At 38.5% G+C, this 25,980-nt stretch overlaps 1 protein-coding gene across 5 annotated transcripts in view; it reads right to left on the bottom strand.

The window, feature by feature from the left end:
• The window catches only part of DIAPH3 (diaphanous related formin 3), a 486,464-nt gene that overhangs the window by 110,061 nt on the left and 350,423 nt on the right, over nucleotides 1-25,980 (bottom strand). For 4 of the 5 annotated variants that reach the window (XR_010409980.1, XM_064586024.1, XM_064586021.1 and 1 more), the window contains 2 exons: nucleotides 18,500-18,595; nucleotides 17,757-17,816 (listed from right to left, as the gene is read on the bottom strand). Coding sequence is in view for 4 of the 5 variants with exons in the window: in XM_064586024.1 (XP_064442094.1) it covers nucleotides 17,757-17,816; nucleotides 18,500-18,595 (156 nt within the window). In the remaining variant the exon portion in view is untranslated. Of the gene's footprint in view, nucleotides 1-10,036; nucleotides 14,428-17,756; nucleotides 17,817-18,499; nucleotides 18,596-25,980 lie in introns of those variants that run through there. The other variant, XM_064586023.1, reaches the window with a different exon arrangement.

Genomic DNA, 25,980 nt, shown 5'->3' with positions numbered 1-25,980 from the left:
CTTACAGATCTATTAAGCTGCTGCCCAACGACCCAAAACCCCTGGGAAGGAAGTACCAGTCCAGGTGATAGTCCAGCTACCCCTTCCTTAACCAGTTAGGTACTGCTGGGAATAGGTCGATCTCTGATTTCCATCCCCTATCTCCACCTCATTACTCCAATAAATCAAGTGTTAGTTGTATGTATTAGTATTAATGGTCAAAATGTATAAATAAAACCTACGCCTGGGCCGGCGGCATTGAAAAATCATCACAGATAAACAGTAATAATAATGCTCCTAGTGGAGAAGTAAGACAGGAGATAACAATATTAAAGTTTATGATTTTTCCTTAATTGGTGACAGTTTGATAAAAACTACCCAGAAAGTTTCTCTCTCACTGCCCTCTGTTTCTGGTCTCCCTGTTCCTCACATTTTGTCAGTTTTATTAAAAGATAGAAAAATATACAATTTCACTGCTAATTAAAAATGAAAAAAAAGACATCATTTTGTGTAATTGTAAAAAATCTTTAAACACATCTAGTGCTGTTGAGGGTTTGAGGAATGGACACGGTCATAGATTGCTGAGAGGAGTATAATTCAATATAATTCCTTTGCTCTACCCAGGTCAGTGTGGCAATATGTATAAAAAGCCTTAAAATTGTTCATATCTGTTAAGTTATCCTAAAGAAATAGTACTATTTATTATAATGATGAAAATTTAAAAGCCATGAAAAGGTCAAACCCTAGGGAAGCTGGTTAAATAATGCATGGCCCAGCCTTACTATGGGGATATTACACAGCCATTAAAAATTATTCAGAGGAATTTATATTATATGGAAAAAAACTCCTAAACAAGTTACTATGTACAACATGTCTGAATTAAAAAAAAAATATGTATGTTAAAAATTAGAAAAAAGTGATGTCAAAATGTTAATAATGTTTATATGTGAGAGGTTAGGTTATGGGTAGATTTTATTTTCCCCTTTATAATCTTCTCTATTTTTTAAATATTCTACTACTGATAGATAATTCCATGAGAAAACTCAAATATATTAATTTTTTTAAAAAGATTTGTCAGAGAGAGAGAGAGTGAGCAAGCAGGGGGAGTGGCAGGCAGAGGGAGAAGCAGGCTCCCCACTGAGCAGGGAGCCTGATGCTATGTGATGAGATGAAATGTGATGCGGACTAGATCCCAGGACCCTGGGATCATGACCTGAGCCAAAGGCAGATGCTTAACTGACTGAGCCACCCATGCGTCCCTCAAATAATTAATTTCTAAATGAACTCAGTGCTCACTTTCAGTGAATATATTTGATCCCAGGTGGCAGCTTAATTGGTTCAAATGTAGCAATCAACATAGACCAGATTGTGATATAACTATTAATCAAATAGTCTAAATAAAAAGAGTGAGATGTATAAGTTGTAAAAGAATAATAACTAGTCTAGTATCGCATTTTACTAAGGAAGAAACCTGGTAAGTGATGGACTTTAGAACACTTACTTAGCAAGGCACCTATCTTTTCCCCCTTCCATAGAATAGAGTCAACATTTAAAAAGTAAGAACAGCTTCCATTTCATACTAACTCTTTCTCGATGTAAAACTATCTCTATATTTTGCAAATTTGGCCTTGGAAGACAGCGCATAAGTTTTTGAGAAAAATCAATGCGTAATCTTCTAGGGAAACTTACACATTTAGTCACTTAATTCTAAACCAAACTCATCAACAGGAGAATCATGTGTTTGGGGTAACTATGAAGGATTTTTTCTGTGGTAATAGACTATGTATTTAAAAGTAGTCTATAGAGAAGTCACTCATATTTTATCATAAATTAAATCTAAACGTGTTTTAAGTTTGTGACTTGGAGAGTTCAAACCCCATTCGTGTTTGTGAGCTATAAGTTGAGGACAAGATTCTATGACAACAGTTCACCACAGTCCAGCAGTATTTCCTGATTAGTAGTAAATATTGAGACATGACGGAGTGTACATCAGACTTAACAGTTGAGAGGCCCCGTCAGCTTTTCTAGAAGAATGCTCTTGGAGTGTGAGCAGTTCAGAGAAGCTAGAAAGGCACTGGACTGCTATCACATGACAACAAGGACAGATAGACCAAAGGCAGTTAACAGAAGAGGATAAGCAGGCGGCCGTCCACAACTCGCTTGCTCTTTTATGTAGAATCCTGAGCAGACCTGTCATTCTAGCGCTTCTTACTGGAAGATCTAAGGGACCAATAAAATTTATAAAACTATAAAACGACACAATCTTTCATCTGACCTAAGTTTTAGGATAGAATTCTAAGTTGTATCAAAATCTATTCTCAATATGAAAAATATCTGTGAACTACTAGAAAAATAGGCAAAAACCAAACCAAACCAAACCAACAACAACCATGAAGAGGCACTTCACACAGCAGGATATCCAAAAAGCCAATAAGCATATGAAAAGGTGCTCAAGTTACCCAGGAGAAAAATGCAAATCAAAACCACAATAAGATACCCTACCAGAGTTGTTGAAATGAAACTCTCACCCACTGCTGATGGAAGTATAAATTGCTACAATCATTTTGGAAGGGTGTTGTACAGCATCTCCTAGAGCTGAATATATGTATACCCAATGAAAGAGCAATTGCACTCCCAGGTACACACCTGACAGAGCCCAAAGACAGGCATGAGAATGTTCTTAGCAGGACTATTTGTATCAGCGAAAATCAAGAAATAACATAAATTTCTAAGTACAAAGGGGGAAAAATACTGTATACTCAGAGCAGAGTACAAAATAACAAGAATGAACAAATTACAAATTCACACAATGTGGATACAAAGCATATGATCCCGTTTTTAAAAAGAACAAAGCAAGACGGGTTGGTGCTGTCACAATGAGGGTATGTGTGGGATATGAGGTTATGAACAGGAGCAAGAGGGGCTCCTGTGTTTCTAACAATATCATCTGTTGATCTGTGTGTTGGTTACATACATAAGTTCACTTTATGAACATTCATCAAGCCACACGCTTGGGAATTGTGTACTTCCTTATATTTATGTAACTCTTCAATATAAAGTTTAAAATGAGGGAAGAAGCAAGAGTATAGAGAAAGTTTAAACAAAATAAAACAAAACCTCCCAGTTCAATGCTATCTATACATCACACCGAGTACTTAAGTAAAACAGAGAGAGCTTTGCTGAGGCATGAATTTGTATATTTATAGTCTTTTGTTCCTGATTTTCAAAGTGGAAATAGTGTTTGGTATTTGTAGAAAGAGGATAGTAACAGGGTTAAAGAAGATCTTAGAGCAAAATGACAAAGATTGTAGATAGGGCTGCAGATCTGTTTAGAAGAGGAACATGTGATGAACCATATGGGCCTAAAATGAGAAAAAAATCAATTACACTTTTCAGCACAGACAGGCATGGGGGCAGGGGCCCAGACACCACTACGAGGACGGCATCCCAGCAGGATATAATAACTCATCACCAAAGAATAATTTTAAAAAATTATTCTCAAAAACCTCCCTTTTATTGACTTTAAAACAAATACAGAGGAGACATGGAGTTCATTTTTAGGAAATATTAAATATTTTGACAACATAGTACCCAGAGTTGCTAACTTTCCTTACCTCATTCCATGAATGAATATATTTATTTCTTACTCTGAGCAGATTGTGTCTTTTTATGTTTAGAGGACAGAAGCGAATGGGGATCAGTGACCGAAGAGGTTAACAGGACAGAGAGTAACAGGCCGCGTCCAGTTCCCAGCAAGTGAGGAGCAAACAGTGTCTAAGAAGTGATGAAGACCCGGGCCTTAGTAGAGGCAAAGCCACTGCCACGGGTTGCCATGGTAGCACAGGACCCAGGAGCTCCCAGCCACGCCTTCCTCCTCCCTGAGAGGCTGTCTCGGAGATCTCTGCACGCACCCTGGCCTTCCTTTACTGGTATCTGCACATTCAAACGTGGTGCATCATCATCATGATTTAAGCAGTTGCCGGATGGCAGATCACAATGAATTTTAAAAGATCCTTTTTCTTTTTTCTTCTCCTTTGGGCCGTGGGGAATACTAAGGGAAAGATAGGAAAATACACCTTTCTTTTTTTTTTTTTTTAACCCAGTGATAAAATACACTTTGAATTAAATAAAGCCCAGTGCATGGTTTACCAAACATCAGCTTAAGAACTCCTCGGGCTAATGGTATTAATAAGAAATAATAAGAGGACTGATGATAAGTTTCTTAGTTGTGTCTTATATTTATAGCCTTGAAGTTCTTGAGATTGAGTTATTGGCTTGTCAGGACTAAAATACAAGATGCTATTAACATTTTTAATGCTAAATCTAAACAGTATTTATTGGTTCATCTTTCAATATGGATATGTTGGTAAATGAGGATTTTGTTTTTATTTGCATATCATATTAGCACTTTTCTGCTGCATAAGTGTTTTAATGGGAAAAGTATGTGCATATAATTTAACAGGCCTAATCATCATATCTCAAATAAAAAAAAAAAAGCCAGAATCTTTTAACCTTGAGGCTGTTATAATGGACTAGGTGAAAGTAAATAAAATTGATATATGATGTAAATGGTGATGCACTTTTTTTACTATATTTCAATATTCCCTTATTTCATTATTCCTCTAGAAATCGGGATTAGACAGCTCTTCTGACTAATTAACCAAAGGAGGTTTGACTAATAGAAGGAGATTGCAAGCATGATTAGTTAAATGATGATGTACATAGCACTTAATGATCATTATCATTTATTCTAATATCAGTGGTAATAAATGGTGAAACTGTTTAAGCCAAATGCTGTCACATCACAATAATGTACATCATGGCTAATGCTAATAATTTCTAATTTACTTGGGAATCAATGGGACACGTAGCTTTCTTAATCCATGTCAATGCTTTCTTCAGTAAATTTATAGACCCTTTTAAAGTAAAAAATATTTAATATTTATCTTTTTACCTAGACTACATAACAGGTAGTCATACCACCATTTCCCTCCAAGGCACAATTAGTTCCATTGAATGTATGAAGACACTTATTTACAAAGATCCGATGACTATAATCAAGGCTACTGTTTCGAAATACTGATCTCATCCCAGTCTTTTGCTTTCTACAGATTCACTGGGTCCAGGTTAGCCCTCAGGTTCTTACACAGCACTGGAAGGCTACCTTTGTTCTAAGAAACAAACTAGAGTGGTACTTGATTTTCTATGTTACTCATTTCCATCACTGTTTTCTCTCACATTAAGAATTACAAGGGAAAGAAGATTCAGATATGCGCTACAAAATGGCTGGCCAATGTTATCTCCAGAACACACAAAGGTGGGGAGAGTGTCCATTTTATGTGGAGAGACACATTCATTATCTTGAGCTAGAGGCACTAGACTATTGACTCTTCATCATACCCTATTACTCTTTAGGAATGCACTTTCAATTCTGGATCACATAAAAATGAAAAGCTGAGAGCTAGGACAGACAGAAGTTCCCTTTAGGTTCATACACAGTAGTGGAAGAAGAAAAAGGAAAAAGGAAAAATACAGTTGCAGTCAGCGTCTTTTAGGAGAAAAGGATATTAGGTAACTAATGAATGAAAGAAGAGATTTGGCTTCTGCTTGTATTTTAATGGGGACAAACTAAGTTACTCTTGGAGATGTCTTCCTATCTCGACTGCCTGCCTGTTGCCCATTAAGACCTTTAATATTTCTAATTTTAATTTTAAGGTTAATGGTTATTTTATAAAGAAATGCAAAAGGCCTCCAATAAAACAGCAATTCCTTGTCTCTGACTCTGCCTTATTCATGTTTCTCTTGCTATCTCCTGATTAATCAGTTTTAGACATTATTTACTGATTTCCTAGTCTGATAGACCAAAGCTTAACTTCCTTACAGCTTGGTTGTCTCAAAAGGGCTGCTCACAACAAGGCTTCTCCTAGAACCAAGAGAGAGGTAGGGAGACAGAGCAACCAAGATGGAAGCCACAGTATCTTTTTTTTTTTTTTTAAAGATTTTATTTATTTATTTGAGACAGAGAGAATGAGAGAGAGAGAGCACATGAGAGGGGGGAGGGTCAGAGGCAGAAGCAGGCTCCCTGCTCCGCAGGGAGCCTGATGCGGGACTCGATCCAGAGACTCCAGGATCATGACCTGAGCCGAAGGCAGTCGCTTAACCAACTGAGCAACCCAGGCGCCCCACAGTATCTTTCATAACCTAATCTCAGATGTGACATACCATCAGTTTTGTTGTATTCAACTGGTTACAGACTAACTCTGGAAAATGTTTCTGGAGGTGGTACAGATTACATAAGGATACGAACACCAGGAGGCAGTAATCATTGGGGCCACCTTGGAGTCTGGCTACGACAGAGTTTATATTATTATGACTGTAAAATTGCACACAAGGCTATGTCAAATTCAAGTAGTATACTATGATTATATATCCCTATTTTCCCCCGGAGTTAAAATTGCCTCTTTTTTTTTTTTTCTTAGCACCTACCACTCTTCCCATACTTGTCCCCAAAGTTTTATAATACCATTGTACACAAATATACAATTATACAATTATAATTGTATACACTAATTCAATTGTACACATGGCCAAACAGATCAGATTATCTTAAGTTCTATATTTTTCTCCTGATCTTCCCCTAGTTTTTGCTTCTCCAAATATGTACTATTTTCTTTCTGCTACTATATTTTTCATATCTGAAACATCTTTTTCTTTTTAAATCTTTTTTTATACATACATCTTCTATATTTCAATGATCAAAAGAAGAGGATGATATATACATTATTATGATTTAATATAGATTACTTATAATGCTTTTACCTACATTTTCTCTGTCTACTAAGAGTTTCTTTTTTTTTTTTTTCCCCTTCTTTTTTCAAGTTGAATGCTTTCCTCAAATGTCAGATGATGAATCCTTGGCTCAAATTAATATTTAAGAACAAACACTTTGAATGAGTGAATAGTTTGTTAACTAGTGAGTTTTTCCATGGGATGTTCTTGTAGTAAGCTAGTGTTTTTTGAGGGAAGGGAGCCGAAATGCCAGTATCTGAAGGCCTTTTCTCTGGACTGTTCATTATCCATAGAGGAATATTCAGACATCTAGTTAGAATATAAGCTTCGCTCCTATGGAGTAAAGACTAGGTGGTGAGATGGGATCAGAAGAGGATTTTGCCAATCATTTCTCCTCTTTTCTCCCAAAGACCCTCCTCTACGTTCATGTAATCCCTGTTTTCGGTGGAGTGCCTCAGCTCTGGCTTGTATTCTAATTCTAGAGCTTCTAGCACAGTTTTTCCAAACAGCATGCTTTTCATCTCCTGGAGGTGTGGAGGCAAGGCTGGGGCGGGGGGTGGCGGGGTAAGCGCAGCATAGTGGTTACAAGCCTGCATTTGGAGCCCCGTGCCCAGCTGGAGGCTGAACTGCTCCCTTAAGATCCTTGCATTTTCAGCTCTGTGCCTCCTTCCTCCCTGTCTGTGGTTCCGGAACCCTCATGTGGAGCTGTGAGGAGGAGGTCAGTCTGTTTCTCATCGGGGCCCCCTGTGGTTGGGGGTTGAATTGTGTCACCCCAAATTTATGTTGAAGTCCTAACGCCTGGCATCTGTGAATGTGATCTTTGCAGATGTAAACAAGTTAAGATGAACTCAAACTTGATCAGTGTGGCTCTAACAAAATGATTAATGTCCTTCTAAGAAGGCCATGTGAAGAGACAGAGACAGAGAGGGAGAAAGCCATGTGAACACGGAGGCAGAGATTTGAGTGACCCAGCTGCAAGCCAAGGAACATCAAGGGCTGCTGGCTACCACCTGAGGCATGGAGGAGAAAGAGGACAGATTCTCCCCCAGAGCTTCCAGAAAGAACCAACCTTGCCAACACCTTCAGATTTCAAGCTTCCAGATTTGTGACAGAGTAATTTTCTGTTGCTTTAAGCGCCCCCTGCCCTTTCGTGGTAGTTTGTCGTGGTGGCCTTGGAAATGAATACACCTGGATTCCAGCTTTCTCTCCCTGCATCATTTTCTTCTCTTTTGTCATTGTATGTTGTTCCAGGTGAAAGATGTCTTGGTTTCAGAGGACTGGAGATTGGTTTTTATTACTCTTTCTCTCAGTGGCTCTGTGGTGACTCCCAAGGGGAAAGGGGGGTTAAAACATCTTTACTATCCTATTTTAAAACTAAAAATCTCTATAGTCTTTTAATTTTTCCTTTTTTTTTTCCTTCTAAACTAGTTCATACCAATTAATGCACTTTAAGTGCAATATAGGAACTATTCATAGGAAGAAAATTAATTTCAATCTCTAATTAGTACACCCATTCTGCACACTACTGTCACTTTGCTCACGAATTTCTAATTACTTTCTAGTGAGAAATGCATCACAGAAGGTAGGTGGAGAAGGGGAAGGAATGAGGAGGAACTGACATTGAAGTTACTGAACACCTATTCCAGTTGAGGTACTGTAGTAGAGTACTTTCCTATATTTTTACTAAATCTTCCTAATAGTTTATGAAACGTGTAATTCCTCTATTTTACAACTGAGGAAGAGGACATTCAAAGGTTAAATAACCTGCTATCATCACCCTTTTAACAAGTCAAGAAGTCAAACCAACACCTGTCTGTCTCTAAATACCAAGCCTGACTCCACACTGTCTTTCAAGGTCCGACTGCTTGGCTAGATCATTTAAGCCTTCTATAAACAAAATTCAAAAATCTGGCTAGTTTTATGCTTTCACAAATAGTCAGTGAATAAGAACAACTACTGCTCTTTTTTAAGGTAACTACTATGTGCCTGGCGGGCACTTTGCAAAAAGATTCATTTTTAATACAACTGTCTTGAAAAACGGTTTCCGTATCTGCCTATTCCAAACTGACCTTTGATGAGGACAAATAAAATATAAAAATAAATCTAATAGTACCTTAGCAATACCTAGGTGAGCACCAAGGGTTGTTTTCATAGGCAAGGATCTCAGACATGTAATATAGTGGACACACGCCAGGAAGGAGACCAGCTATGTGAGGGTCGCCGCTCTCCACGCCTGTTAGAATGCCTGCCTCATACATAACACAGCACCCCGACAATGCTGAAACATACATCATGTAAGATGTCCCAACAGAGTTTCCGTTACCTTCCTAAATAACCACCACACTATTTTGAAGTATGAAATATCTTCTCCTCTTAAAAAATGGGAGGACTCCGCTTGACTGGTGCTCGAAGCATGCTCAGACTGCCTTCCGCCACACTGAGCACTATGCTGACATCTGGAGAGGAACTTTCAGAACCTTTAGGTTATTGGGAAACTAACTGCCCTTTGTCACAGGGCCTGGGAAGCAACCTGGCCCTTTTTCTTCTCCCTAGACTTTACAGACTGCTATCATTACATAAGTCATAGTCTCCCTGTTCAGCTGGACCACTGATGCAAATATGGTTTTGTCTCCCTGAGCAGTTACCTCTCACAGTTCAGGTAGGACACGCACATATCACGCTTGTCTCTCCACTCACAGACTTTCAGGAGGACACCTTTTATCTTAGCTCTCAGGAAAACATGTCATCAGGTGAGACCTCCAGATTCCCCCTTACGCAGTATTTGTATCCACTTCTCTCCTGTATCCACATCCTTCCTTTTCACTGACCAGGTTCCCCACACCTGTGCTCCCCCGATGCCATCCCCCAAGAACCTCGCTCTAACCCCTGCCCCACTATTCACCCCTCCCCTCCAGGAGCTCCTTTCTCTCAGTGGCTTCAGAATACAAAGACAGTAAAGCCAATGCCACACAAAAGGCAAAGAAACACAACCTACTTGTTACACCATGATTTGCTCTAGTTGCAGCTATTTCTAGCTATTTCTCCGCTCTTTCTTCTCTCACATTCAAGGCATTTAGAAAGAGGAGGCTAAACCCCTCCAACCAATGCTCTCTGCCTTCAGTTTCTACTATTCCATTGAAACTGCTCTTCCTGAGGTGAATAACGGCACTCGTGTCCTCAGGCCAATTTGTGTCCGGGTGCTCCCCTATCCTGTTTTGCCTGGCCTTCCTAAAACCTATGGTTCGCTGACTGGTTTTTCCCAGGCTCCTCTTTCCCTTGCCTGCTCCTTCCAAGTTGCAGAGCCCAGATGAGCTCTGCACACCACCCTGCCCAGAAGACCCAGTAAGACTAATGACTGGATCCGAGGCACAAATGATGCCTTCTCCTTTTACCCTGGGGGAAGCTTCCCAGTAGCACCATTTCATTGAATCGTAACTGTTTATCTTAAACAATTTATTTGTCATTATGACTGTAGATCTGCCAACCGCTTGACACGTTTTCCACGTTTGTGATTATGTCAATGCGACGTTAGTTCTCAAGTGACAAAGTGGCAGTACAAGTGGCCTCCCCTTAAGTACATGTAAAAATGTAACACGTGGAAAAAGAGAAAAGCAATCAACAATACACAAGCCAGTAATCAACACGATCAATAATTCTTCTTTAATCTTTCTGGGGGGTTGCAGGGTGAAATTCGATTAAATCAAGAGATCCTGTCGCCAGGAAAGAAAATAGGCCCAAACACAAAATCTAAAACTAAAGGACAGAGTTCAAGGAGCTTCTAAAGTCTATCCACTGACTCCTTCTAAGCCTGTACTACGAGGAATGGGAGAAATTTAGAGTGGGCCAGAAATCTTGAAATATCATGTAATTATAGTCCACTATGGCACACAAACAGAACAAAAGACATATTAATCACAGCAACTATTTCAGGGAGGTCAAGGACATTACTTTCCTTATGCAGTAGTCCTTTATCCCTTTTCACTCAATTTAGTTCCAGCCTTCAGCACACGTTTGTGGATGCTCATTAAATGAAAGGCGTTTGCTATTTCTTGCATAAATGTCCTTTTGAAACAACTTGAAGTCCTTAGTGCTTGAGGATTTTTTTAACCTGTTCGTGCTTAAGAGCGTATATGATAATGACTAAGCCAGAAGGTTGTCCCTGCCTTGACTATAAATTAGAAAGGCCTTTCCCTTCTGCCCACCGGGCATCCTTGCCTAGGCAGGAGCCCTGCTGAGTCCATTCTTCCTTTCGCTTGACTACATAGTAAATAGGAGAGACTGTGATTTGAATAAAATGTGAAATCACCCAAATTGTTTTACACTCCTGGACTAGAAAAATCTCCTTAAAAAAATATTTAAGTGTTTTTTGACAGCTACAGGTAGCATTTGATTCTGCTTGAAAGCTCCAGTGTAAGGTGTCAAAAACAATTAGTATTTTAATAGCTCTCTTTCTTTCTTAGGTATTTAGCAGCAGAAGTTCATCGGAAAGAGAACAAAAAATATCCTGAAGAACGTGAGCCAATGACATTTGGCAAAATCATATAATCTTACTTTATTATTCCCTAGGCCCTTTTCTACTTTAAATTAGTATACAGTTCAAAGAAATAAAAATGGTAGTTGTCAACATTCACTTTGATAGATAAGGTTTTCTAGGCAAGGAGTGGTTTGGTGTCGTCCTCACTGTTTTCAAACAAGCCTTAAGGCAGCTAGTGTTCAGTAGACACTATTGAAAACCTTACTAATTTCATAATTCTGCCTCAAGACAAATTCTTGTTGTTTGGGGGAAGGTAGGTCAAGAAATAAAGAGGACCCAAGACCGAGTGGATTAGGGAGAGCGGGGTGGTTATGTGTGAAGTTTTGATAGATCAACAACGGAAGCCTGTCTTGTGTTGCCTCCCTTATTTTGTGAGAAATATGCTAATTCAAAGATATCTAACTAGCTTCACATTTAATTCTGACTTCAAATCTTAGAGTAGCAGAGCAGCTGTGCCTGGCGGCAATACAATCTTATTTCTATAAAAATCTCTCAAAGCTCCATATATAAGTGGAAGAGTAAAAATAGATAATCAAATCCAAATTAAGGCTATTAAGAATTGATTTAGTGTAAAGATAATATAGCGAGATTTTGTTTAGGTTATGGATGTTCACTAAAAATGTGTAATACTTGTTTGCCTAAAATTTTGATTATGTTTTATCTTATTTTGTCACAGTTAAATAGTTTTATCATTAGGGGTTTTAATTGCGTATAGTTTATAGAATTCTTTCTGATTACTCTATATCCATTTAACTGAGAAAAAAAAACCCACTGTAGTATTTAATGAAAAGAGAACCTTCTAATGAAGATGCAATCAAATTGCAGGCAGATGTACCACAAGGTGTGGCTACACCGTTCATATTTGCGAAACCTTTGTTGGGAACACATAAGCGTCTACATAGTGTGCAGAGGAAGAGATGTCCTGGAAGAGCGTAGGAAGTAAGGTATCCATCCTAAAAAGCACTAGTCACTCAGTGGTATACCACCGAGTTGTAGAAACAAAGAAACAAACAAAAGAGAGAAAATGAGGAAACCAAGTCCTTGAAAGTCTCCTTTCCACCTTCTTAATGTTGGCTCGACTATCTTGCATTCTCCCTGATTTCTTCATCTTTCTTCTGCCTCTTGTTCATTCACTTCGTTACCCACCTGTGTCCATTCCTGAGGTGTAGCCCTTGATTTGCTATCCTCTAGATTTAAAGATTTTCCTTTAGAGAACTCATTAGCTTAAGTAGCATTAGCAATTCTCTGTGGGGGTCTCTTAACCCACAGCTCTAGACCTGGCTTCTTCCCTCAAACTTTAAAAAGCTCTTTTATTCACTCCCCATCCCTTGCGGCCAATCCATGTCGACATCTAGGGTGGCTATGAAGTCCTTTTGATTCTTTCCACTTTCCTACTTTGTCACTTCAGTTCCAGAAAATCTGCTCAGACCTGTCATTTTCTTGCTTAAAAACCTCAACAGACCAATTTCTTGGTCTGGCATCAGACTCTCCATATGTTTCTTTCCTATGTGGTCCTTTATTTTTAACCAGACCATTTGATTCACTAACACCTAAGTATGGTACAATCTTTATAAAAACACATTAATAAATACTTTGATTATCTTGACTTAAAAGGAAATCTTACTGTTTTCCACAGACTATAGAAAATCTTCAGATTTGGAATGCACTGTGTTGAGTAAAGACACAAGATAATGCCCTGTACTCATTAGCAGAAGTTTCCCTTTGTTTTATTTACTGTTGTTAAACTCTGCTTGATTAAGCAAGGGAAAGAAATCTAATTAATAAGCAACCTGCCGCTTCTAAAGAGTGAATAATCCAATCAAGACTGAACCGCATCCTCCCTGTTTGATATAACACCTTTTGAAGCATAGACCACTGATGATCAAATAGCTCCTTCCGATGACAGATAACATTTTAGGGAGGAGATGAGAGGGGGTTAACAGTGTTCACAGCTGGAGCTTTAGCAATTAGCATATTAAAGCCCACTCATTTGGGTGACATCCAGCGACCTGATTTTGCTCGGTATCGTACATTACTTGTTCCATTCCAACCTAAACATAACCATGTCTGTTCATTCAACACGTTCTTACTAAACACCCATGTGCCGGGCACCAGCGCAGCTAAGTGCTGAGGTTACAGCAGTATATGAATCAGGTATCTTTGGTCCCTTTGTCCCCACCTCGAGGGGACCCATGACTAGGGGGCAGACACTGAATATTTTATAGGAAATGACTACTGCAAAGTGGGAAAGCCACTGGGCTTATTAGGACATACAGTTTTACAGACCGGGGTCCACTGGAGATGCTCTGAGAAAGTGTACACATGCTGTTGCTCTTCCTTGGCTTACCCTTGCCCGTGGCCTTTTGACCTCACTTCTACTCACTCCTCAAAACCCAGCCTGGATTTCAGGGTCCTTCTAGAAGTCAAGTCTGGATTGTCCTCATAAGGTCTGGATTCGTCTTCCACACCTGCAGGTGTTCCCAAAACTTTGTGTGTTGCCTCTATCCTGGCATTAACCAAATGCATGGGAATTGCTACTCATCTGTCCCAACTAGATGATGAACACTTAGGGAGTATCTCTATATTTTAAGCGCCTAGCAAGTGCTTCATAAATTTTGCTAAATTAATGAAGGAATAAAGGTTTAGGGAGGAAAAATACTGGGCATTTAATTTCTGCTGAGGCTGTAAAAGGCAAAGCAAAAGATAAAACAACCAATAGTTTTTTTTTTTTTTTTAAAGGTTTTATTTATTTATTTTTGAGAGAGAATGAGACAGAGAGAGAGAGCATGAGAAGGGGGAGGGTCAGAGGGAGAAGCAGACTCCCTGCCGAGCAGGGAGCCCGATGCGGGACTCGATCCCGGGACTCCAGGATCATGACCTGAGCCGAAGGCAGTCGCTTAATGACTGAGCCACCCAGGCACCCCCAAAACAACCAATAGTTTTAACCAAAGTATTTTTGGCAGAGGTTTGGAGCACAGCATAAGGGCTGGATTACGGAACATGCATAATTTCTGTGCTTCTGAAGCCCATAGCAGTTAGAGCGCTTGAGGTCATCTTCTGCCAAAATATATTCTCGGACATTTTAGCTCCAAGGTCTGAGGATACTCTACCAGGATCTTCTAATTCTGAAATAAAAGATGATCTATGTTTGCAACTACATTTGTATCTACAGGTATAATCTAAATCTGCACTTATAATCTATACAATCTATATGTTCCATGGTTGGCTAAAATTAATATAGATGTTTTAATACAGAGTTTTTTATTTTTATTTTTTTTTAAATTTTTATTTTATTTTATTTTTTAAGATTTTATTTATTTGAGAGAGAGAGAATGAGATAGAGAGAGCATGAGAGGGGAATGGGTCAGAGGGAGAAGCAGACTCCCTGCCGAGCAGGGAGCCCGATGCGGGACTCGATCCTGGGACTCCAGGATCATGACCTGAGCCGAAGGCAGTCGCTTAACCAACTGAGCCACCCAGGCGCCCTATTTTTATTTTTTTTTAAAGATTTTATTTATTTGTCAGAGCGAGTGAGCGAGTGAGCCCAAGGAGGGGGAGAGGCAGGCTGAGGGAGAAGCAGGCTCCCCGCTGAGGAAAGAGCCCGACACGGGACTCATCCCAGGACCCTGGGATCATGACCTGAGCAGAAGGCAGATACTTAACTGACCGAGCCACCCAGGCGTCCCTAATACAGAGTATATTAAAAAAAATAAAAAGTGGTCATAATTCCAGAAGATGACATATTCTTGGAAAAGAGTGCTATCTAGTGGTTAAATCTGGGAACAAGAGATAAGATACACCACAGGCTAGAAAACCTCTGAAAGGATGTATCTCAGTAGGTCACCCTTATGTCAAGAAGAGGAAAAAAAAAGATACATAGATTGCTCATAGCACAAGGATGTGAAAAGGAATAGATGCTGATTCAAGCTGTGTATTCAGAGTACAACATGGCGGAGAGATTAAGAACTTGGAATCAGAAGTCAGCTCAAGTTCAAAACTTGGCACAGGACCATAAGCAAACTACCAGACCTGTTTAATCTTTAGTTATTTTCAACAACGAAATGGAGATAAAAATATTGACTATCTGACAGGATTATTGTGAAGATGAAATAGGATGATATGTATAAAAATTCTGCATGGTGCTTGGTATTTAGTAAGCCAAATAACTCAGTAGACATTAGATTATTATTAATACTTAAAATTATTATTTTACTTAGAATATAAGTTTAAAATAATTGTAGAAAATCTTGTAAGTCTTCAAAAAAAAAAAGGTTAGGAGATAATATGAACCACTATAAGCATATAGAAAATGTCAGACATTAGTTTAAGTACATCAAAGCAGCTTAAAAAGTAAAATAGGTTCAAGTTACACTTCACATAGTTCAGTTGAGTTGTAGGGTTAGCATTTTCAAAACAAAAGGCAATTTTTAGAAATAGCAAGATTATAAAATACTCTGAAATATCATCTTTTCCTAATAATAATCATGATCCTTGTTTCAATAATATTTTCCTTAAACAAACTGTGTACTTTTGAACATCTAATCTAATAAATCTATCTTTATATACAGAGTTCTTCAAGATTAACTGGTCATTTGAATTTTTCCCCACTTGGTTAGAAATACAAAAGGAAAACACAACAGAAATATTGATAGAAAATAAGTGTCAAAAACACTGTAATCCACTACATTTATATTAGAAAAGAATTTGACCTTCATATCTCTTTTGGCTTGCTGTATAACCTATTAGTTTAATTATCACAATAGCCTTATAACTTCAGATAGTACATGTCAACCTGAGTAAAGACAGAAATGCAAGGTTCATCTGCTTTTATGCAGCGGACCAAAATACCATAATTTGTAAGTAATCATAGATGAGCTTTTGTAGACTGGACACTTTACTGACATTACAGTCAGAAAAGAACTGGGTTCCCCAAGGCCAGTGAACAAAATTATCTTAAATAATCTTCCTCTACATAATACCTAAATTAAGCATAGCATGGACATATGTATGCCATTATAATCATTTCATGATCACTGTGTTGGCTGTGGGTCTTAAATGATACACAATGGGGGCTGCATTATTTTATATATTTTGTTACTGATAAAAAATAATTCAAAATACCCATGTGTAATCAAAAAAAGAAATGTGATGGGAATCAGAACTGCATTATGGTTATATTTGTGTCACTAACTAGCTCTGTACTCTTGGGAGGGTTTGCAGCTTCTCTGAATTTCCATTTATTCATCTACAAAACAAAATAATCTCTAGGTCCAGGATAGCTCCATTCTCTAACCTTTTGCCATTATTTACTATGTCACAATGACTCCAAATCATAAACCCAAAGTTAGGAAGTACTTAATTATCCACAATGAGTATCTGTGACATACTACCATTCCTCTTTTCTGCTGTTAAAGTAGGGAAAGGCTAAACAATAACAAAAACATACTGTTGAAAAGACTAGAAAGATCTATTTAAATATTTTACCTTGAGCAATAAACATCTACCCATCTATGAAGATTAATTACCCACATTCACTTCTTTTTCTTATTCACTTCATAGTGTTTTTTTTTTTTTTGGCTACCCTAGAAATTTGACACAAATGTCTGTAGTTAGCCACACATTAACACTTCCAGAACTTAACTCCTCCATATCCAAAACTATCCTTGAATGAAAATCTGTCAAGTATTTTTCCATTTATAAATCTCGCAAACTTTGATGACAATCTCATCCTGAATAAATGACAATGACAACTGATAAATTTACTTATGACTATGTAAGGTAAGCAGAACCCCATAATTGATAACAGTGAGAGAAAGGGAGCCAACGTAAATAGAACTTGGTCAGCATGAATTGGCACAATGAAGAGAGGAGGGTGCCGTGCGGGCGCTGGTGAGATTTCTGGAAGCAGTCACTCTCAGATCAACATCAGAAACTCAGTTAACTCACCTTTTTAGTGATCCTAGTATATCCTTCCACGATAAGGGCACATGAAACTCATCTGTGTTATAATGATTTTGCCAAAATGCTGGTCACAGTATTACAAACGGCACTGGCAAATATGGTAGAGTAAAATAGTTTAACAGATTCACTATTTCAAGTCGTATCTTGATGTAAAGCAAATCCACTATGTGAAACATTACTTTGAGAGCAAACTGTTTTTGAAAGGATACATTGGGCAACACTGATCAAAAATGTCTGAGATAATTTCAAAAAATAATAATTTTAAAAATTCATCTGAGACCTGAAAGAAGAACCTTAGATACTACCTCAAGGCAATAGTATAAGCATGGAATATTATGAATATACAAGCTCAGGGCAATAGGTACATCCACACATTTCTACTCCTATAGTTATAACTAAACTTGAGAACCCTCACAGCAGCCTATTAAAATAATAGATCAACAGGATAAAAGTAGATAAGAAGAATGTGCAATTTATGAATACGGTTTATTACCATGGTTACAAACTTTCAGAACAGGCCTCTGAGACATGGGACTGAGACTTTGCCGAATATCTGTTAAAAAAAGAGAGAGAGACAAAATTAATACAGAGGTCTGTTCACCTCAACAAGTGTTAACAGTGGGATGCCTGGGTGGCTCAGTCAGTTAAGCGGCTGCCTTCGGCTCAGGTCATGATCCCAGCGTCCTGGGATCGAGTCCCACATCGGGCTCCCTGCTCCTTGGGAGCCTGCTTCTCCCTCTGCCTGCCTCTCCCCCTGCTTGTGTTCTGTCTCTCTCTCTCTGACAAATAAATAAATAAAATCTTAAAAAAGTGTTAACTGTTAGACTGTTTTCAAAGGTTAAATATGTCTCGACCCAAGCAATGCTTCAATACCCTGAAATACTTGAAGCAATGATGCTATGACTTTTACTTCCCATTTAGTTATGCTATTGTAAACTCCACTGGGATAAGGTGCATATGGTTCTTTAGATGAGACTTGTCACAGTAATCAGGATTTTCTAGGTTCAGTGCTTTGGTCTGTTAATGTGCTGACATCGGTCAGCTGGAATGCTTCTCTCTCTGACATCTGTCATGGCAAGGGAAGGATTAAGCAAACTCAGGAAACTTCTGAAGAGGTGTTGCCCAGAGCACTACATTCTTGACACATGACTTGAAAAGAATTAAAAGGAAAAAAGAAAACGGTTGTTCTTTGTGATAGTTCCCTAGAAAGTAACATGAAAGAACTATAATGTTCACCTTTTGGTTTTGGTGTCCTTTTTCTTCTGTCGCGGAAGGCAGCCCCCGACTGCAAAGCCTCCAGCAGACTATCCATCACTCCTGTCTCATCACCCTCTGTGAAGAGAGATGCAGGGAATTCCATCAGCCCTCAGGGTTACCATAGCAATGTCAAAGCATACACAGAAACTGGTGATGGTGATGGTAGGGGGAAGAAAGATCAGATGCCAGGACTAAGCCAGCAATTTCAAAATAAGATAGGACTTTATAAATCAAATATCTTCTAATGAAATCGGGCTCATTAGTGCCTGTGTTACTGTCCACTGAAGAGGACCAGCTTCCATTGATTCACTTCACAGGACTGCTTTTATAGTCTGGTGGCCCAATAACTTTAAATAGAATGCGGTTCTAGTCATATCTGTGTCCCAGGTTATCATAAATCACATTTCCCTTGTAGAAATGGGTTATTTTCAAAGCATCAGCTTCTATTCTAAAATCGACCAGGTGTGGGAGAATGTTTTCGTTGCTGTTACTGAGACTCTGCTGCCTAAACTTTTGCACAAAATTTTATTTCCAGGTTAACTATTGTGAACATGCTCCCAACAACTGATCTTTCATATCAGAAGATAATCGTCCCCTGATTTTGGTGACACAGAACAATCACTACAAACTTTCATAGAATGTATGAAAAGTTTGTCTTCTGTAATGAAAAAATAAACCAAAAGAGGCTCTCAAGTACCTGAAGTATTTTTCATCCCATTATGATTAGTTTAAATTGATATTCTGTATATATTTAGTGAAGGCTGTGGTATAGAGCCAATCCTTTCTCCAAAGAACAGATTATCTTGTAATATTCATAGTTATTTATAGTTGTCAATGCTAAATATTATTCAAAGGGGGGGGGGAGCTTCAAACTACTGGCCCAAACCCAAATTCAAGGAAATACACTTTTTTGTCCCTCAGAAAGAGGTTATTTGTAGGAATCTCTATGAAATTGTATGGCTGTCATAGTTACATCTAAAGTAATAGAAAACTACTTCCTCTGGATTTTTTATTTCTTTTTATTGAGACGCAATCCCTTGATTGGGAACAGAAGACAAATGAATGCAGTAAAGTACAGATAGCAAACTCATTTACAGTTTATAAACAGATATATAAATATAAATATGTATCGGCCTCTTTCCATCTGGTTCTATCTCATATTTTTAGAAAAGTACTAAACTTTGTAGGTGTAATTAAAAAAAAAAAGGTGGGTGACAGGTAGAGTATCTGAAGGTTAACTTACAGATAAATTTAATTCTAAAGTGGCTTGAAGGCTATTTTAATTAAAATACACTAAACATTTCAGACCCCTTAATTAGTAACTAAATATCTTTGAAAATTTACACTCAAACTTAACTTTAAAAAAAAAAAAAACTGTGAGTAATGCCAGATATTCAAGGTTGAGGATATATTTCATTAGTAAAAGGCAACATTTTAAAATTCTACAACTTTAAAAAAGCAAGCACGAGATTAATGGCATACACTTTAAGGGAATAAAAACAAAAACAAAGAACTACAAAGAAAATTTGGACTTTCGTTATTAAGTTTACTGTTGATAGTGGTATTGACATAGTGAATCTGAAACCATTATGTGTGTATTATAAGGTTGAGCAGACGGGTAAACTCGCTATTGGAAAGGAAATACAAATATGGAATAGGAGGACAGAAAGAACCATAAAGTGTTGGATTTCATTTACAAGGGTTTAAAAAAAAAAAAAAAAAAAAAACCAAAACACTTCCTAGCTTTCCAAAATAACCCAGAAGTAATGACTGTGGCAGCAGTGAGCACGCCGGTCTCCAGATCTTGGTTTCTAAATACCATTATTAATGTGAACTAGAATACTTAGAGAAATATCTGATTATGGGGCTGAGACCAAGAAAGTGTGAAAAAAGCCAGGAATGTATTGATGTACCAGAAGATTAGAAAGTACTCACAGAAGGCAGGGATGTGTCAAAAGGGCAGAGGGGAGCTAGATTGAAGGACAGTCTTGGCTAAATTTAGGGGGACTTGAGCACTAAATGAATAATAATAGGGATGGATTATTACACATTGGGGGTAAAAAACACTTATGCATCCATACTGATACTAAAAAATTAAAAATAAATATGGGGTAAGGGAAAGCTCTTTATAGAAGAATGCCAACCAATAGGTGTCAAAGATATGGGGGAAATACACAATTTACTATATTACAATTCACATAGTAAGAATTGATTGAGGCAGGAATCATCAATGGGTGCAGAAACTACTGGGTATTAGGCTGTCAGGGACAGCATTTGGAGAAATCTGGCAGATGTCACCTTACCTAAAGAATCCAATCTGACATTCTACGTCACAGTAATGGTACACAACGGACAAGCGCCTTCTGAAAGGGTGCACTGAGACAGACCCAACCTGTGCAGTACTTTGCACAAAAATATTTATCCTGAATCTAAATGTGAGGAAACTATAATAGAAATCCAAAGTGAGGAACATCCTGTAAAGTGACTGGCTTGCATTCTTAAAGACCATCAATTATGAAAGACAAGAGAGAGAGGGAGGAATGAAGGGGAAGAAAGAAAAGATTAGGGAGATTCAAGAGGTAGGACAACCAACTGTAAAACACAAGCGTTGATTAGCTCTTGGACTGTATCATATAAATGCTATTGTTGGGATAATTGGGGAAATTTTAAAATGGACTAGGTATTACATAATTATATTTTGCCACTGTTAAGTTACCTGAAGATGATAATTATGGTATCATTTGGTAGGTTCATTCCATTGTTGTCAGGAGATAGATGCTGACACACTTAGGCTCACTAAACAACTTATGCCCCCATCTCATATTCTCCGTTTCATGCCCTTGAACATGCTGCTTTCTTTACACAGAACATCCTTCCCTTTTCTTCGCCAAGCTAACTCCTCCTCCAAGACAGAAAGGAGAATCCTTCCCTGAACTATGTGAGCTGAACCAGGTACCCCTCTGTGTCCTAATGGCATGGGGTAGCCACAGCAATAAATCTTTTACAATATAATTTACTTGACAGTTTCTGCCACTAGACTGAGTTCACTGAGGACAGAGATCATGGCTTTCATTTATCCTTAATACCTAGCAAAATGCCAGTATCACACAGAAAGTGTTCATTATTAACTGTTGACTAACCAGTGAGGTACTCACATGGCCAATAGGAAGGAGTAATCGTGCAGGAGAAGGAAGGCCACAGGCGGGGCAGGGGTCAGGGAAGCGGTGGGAGCGTGTTCCCACCACCACCGTAAACAGTGCAGCACTGTTTCTCTCTCTTCCCTTGTCTCACACAACCATTCGGTTGCCAAACCCTGTTCATGCACACTCCCCAGTATCTCAAGAATGGATCGATTGTTTCCTTTTCTGATTGAACCTGAAGTTCACTGTCGAGAATTGAATTACTTTTCACCTGAAATATCGCATGAGTTGCCAGGAGTCACACTGCGTCTAGTTAATCCCAAATTCAAATTCATCCCATACAGCACTGGTCTGCTCAAAAGCAGAGCCATGATCTTCAGTCTCCCAGTCACAAATTTCCATTATCTCTCACTTCCCGTAACATAAAGTTCCAACTCTCACTTGCCCCGACACTTGATTCCAATTGTGTTTCCAATCTTATCTCTTTTAATTTCAAAACCTGTTCTTCAGCTAAAGGCAACTTTCTTCACACGTCTTTTCTCTTCCATCCTTCCCTCTCCAGCTGGAACCTCTGCGCTCTTGTCTCCCAGAGCTGATGGCTTTTCTTGGCCTTCATTCCCACGTGCATAATGGGAAGAACATATTATGGAAGTAAGAAGACACGCGTTCTAGTCTGAGCTCTCAACTAACAACCTATGTGACACCGGACTCATTACAAAATCACTCCTGACAAGTGTAATAGAAAAAATACCTGTTTAGGGTTAATGAGAGGATCAAATGAGAAAATACAAATGAGAGCACTTGGTAAATTGCTGTGATATCAAAATGTAGGGAAATAAATTCATAAATGAACTCCATAGCACACTACAGGCAGTTTATGAAATATTTGATTATTATGTTTCAAGTATTGTTTCAGATACAATATAAATTAAATGACTTCTATAGTGTATTTTATTATGTCTTTGATTATCATCATTTCTAAGGGAAACTGATGAAGTACCTGTCAGAAGTAAGCCCTTTAAATAGTCTCTAAATAATCCAATGTGTAAGGTAAGACATATAATGGAGATGTTATTCCAAATGTTAAAAGTGCACTTAGAATATATTCATTCACCATATGTTTACTGAGGTCTTACGATGTGCCAGGATACTACTAGGCACTAAAAATACCCAGGCCCCAAGAATTAATAAGACATGCTTTCTGATCTTAAGAAGCAGAACAGTGTGATAGGTATGGGAGGGATCCGTATGAAGTACTGGAGATAAAAGATTTCCTGGTGAATTATGATCTGACAAACAAGCAGGATTTAGCCATGGCAAAGACTAGAGAGAGAACATCATCCCTGGCAGAAGGAATATCAGGTACAAAAGCAAAAGATATGAATAAAAACAAAAGTGAGCTAGAGTCAAGTATTGAAATGATTTATATTTACATGATTCTAATACAAACTTAATTCATATTTACATCACTTTCATACATTATTCCTCTACAAAGAGAAATAAAAATTAGCTATTTTTTAAATTGTAGACTAGAATTCAGTATCTCTAACTACAAGTCAGTTCATATTCAAAATATTTATAGTCTCTCTCCTGCTATGAACTCTTTTAAATCAAGAGACTAACTGTAATATTCAAAGCTTTGCTATATCTGAATAACACATCACCTTGTTTAATTAGTAAATGGTATTTACAAAAATTGTACGGTGTCAAGGGAAATGGAGGAGAGAGAGCTAAGGAGGAGATACCCCTAAAGCAGAATCAATAGGACATGCAGACAAGCAGAGGATGGCCTACTGAGGAGTTAGACAAGTCTGAGGTCTCAGGGGCCTATGACAAAAGGAGTAGAAAATATGAAAATGTTTTAAAATAATACTCAGTTTGTTGGGGAACAAATGTTGAAGATAATGAGCTTCCTTTTGGACATATGAGTACAAGGTGCTAGCAGGGACCTCCTGATAACTTCTGAAAGTAAGCTGGAAATTCTGGCCTCAAGTTCAGACAACAATTTTGGTATTATTTTCAGAAGTCATTTCTATATTACAAAAGATACTCATTCAGCACTATGGGCCAGACCCTGAGAAAGGTCCTGGAAATACGAAGGCTGACTTTGTCCTTGCCTTATATGGTCCTCTGGAAGCACATATGACTGATTCAGGAGAGGTGCCATCTTGAGAACCAGTAGGAGAAAAAAGATAAGACAGTGACATGGTAAGGTATTTTCTTTCCTTTGTTCTACTTTCCCAAGTCAAGGCACAACACGGAAAGTAGATATAACTACAGATACAGAGAAGATCCCAAAAGGCTCGAGAACATTAAAAACAAACCAAACAGGTTGCATACAAAGTGGAGAATCACAATGGAAATGGATTTCTCAAAAGCAACACTGAGCTCCAGAAGACAAGTTATGGATTTCAAATTCTGAAGAGAAATGATTTCCGATGAAGACATGGTTACACTCCCTCTAAGAGGAGGACAGAAAATGAACATGCAAGTTTACGAACGCTCATTCTTAGAAAGCTACTGGAAGGTGTGCCTTGGCAAAAAAAGGTAAGAAGGTAAGAAAAACAAACATGGGCTCTCGGAGAGGGGAACAGCAAAGTGGCAAAAATATTGCCCAGGATGACACTTGTGTCCCAGGCCCAGAGCAGCCAGTTCAGATCACATGGGAGAAAGCTGGAGTGAAGGAGAGAACCGTGGCCAAGAAACTAAAAGCAAATCTGCTGTGTTGAGCCATTTACACAAATGACTGCGGCTGATTTCACAGACCTGAGAGTCTGGATAAAATTGTGACAGGTGTACACAAATACTGAGCAAATTAAAAAAAAAATTGTTCATATAAACCTAGAAATGACACTGTTGCCCAACAGGAAAGAACCATGGAATACTAACTGGAGGGGTAAGGAATATTTCCACAGTTGCGATATTATAAACACTATTTTTTTGACTATCAATTGCAATACAATTGTAATGTGAGGACAGCAGGGGTAGAGAAGGGGTGAAGGAGGGGAGTCCAAGGTGGTGAGAAAGCAAAAGGAAACTAAATCTTCACTTCTCAGGAACTCGCTAATGCCTAAAATAAATTAACAACAGTCTAAGCATATTATTTAGAAAGAGAGAAGAGGTAAATAAATACCAGAAAAAAAATCCTAAGAATTAAAAGTGGCTGCCTCCTACTGGGTATTTACCCCAAAGATACAAAAGTAGGGATCCGAAAGGGTACGTGCACCCCGATGTTTATAGCAGCAATGTCCACAATAGCCAAACTGTGGAAAGAGCCAAGATGTCCATCGACAGATGAATGGATAAAGAAGATGTGGTATATATATACAATGGAATATTATGCAGCCATCAAAAGGAATGAGATCTTGCCATTTGCAACGACGTGGATGGAACTGGAGGGTATTATGTTGAGCGAAATAAGTCAAACAGAGAAAGACATGTATCATATGACCTCACTGATATGAGGAATTCTTAATCGCAGGAAACAAACTGAGGGTTGCTGGAGTGGGGGGTGGGGTAGGAGGGGTGGGGTAGGAGGGATGGGTTGACTGGGTGATAGACACTGGGGAGGGTATGTGCTCTGGTAAGTGCTGTGAATTGTGCAAGACTGTTGAATCTCAGATCTGTACCTCTGAAACAAATAATGCAATATATGTTAAGAAAAAAAAAAAGAAGAAGGTAGCAGGAGGGGAAGAATGAAGGGGGGGAAATTGGAGGGGTAGATGAACCATGAGAGACGATGGACTCTGAAAAACAAACTGAGGGTTCGGGGGGGGGGGGTGGGAGGATGGGTTAGCCTGGTGGTGGGTATTGAGGAGGGCACATTCTGCATGGAGCACTGGGTGTTATGTACAAACAATGAATCATGGAACACTACATCTAAAACTAACGATGTAATGTATGGGGATTAACATAAGAATAAAAAAAAAAGTGGCTGCCTCTGGGAAGTAGAAGGAAGTGGAAGGAAGTTGAGAGGAGTGAGGGGAAAATATATTTTATCATGCTAGGAGCTTAACATATTTCATCTAGGAATTTGCAGACATTATGTTGATAAAGTAACGACAACGAAAGATCTCATGACAGAAAAAGATGACCAGGTAGGTAGAGACAAGGGAAGAAGTTGATTTTTGACCTACTTGTGCTTTCCTCTGATAAGGGGAAGAGGAAAGGTAATAAATGGTACAACGCAACATGCTGAGTAGTGTGATGGAGAGCTCCAGGGCAGGAAGGACAACTGGTATGGGGCACAAGGAAAAGGGACAGCAGTCCCAGAAGGCCTCCTGGATACCTAAGACTTAACAAAGAGCTGTCTGTCTGTCA

The sequence above is a fragment of the Mirounga angustirostris genome, unplaced genomic scaffold (genome assembly GCF_029215605.1).
Source record: "Mirounga angustirostris isolate CCGP_5_RB_7025 unplaced genomic scaffold, mMirAng1.0.hap1 SCAF_3, whole genome shotgun sequence".
In the NCBI taxonomy this organism is placed as follows: domain Eukaryota; kingdom Metazoa; phylum Chordata; class Mammalia; order Carnivora; family Phocidae; genus Mirounga; species Mirounga angustirostris.
Note: the sequence above shows the minus strand (reverse complement) of the source record. Positions and strands in the feature narration are given on the sequence as shown.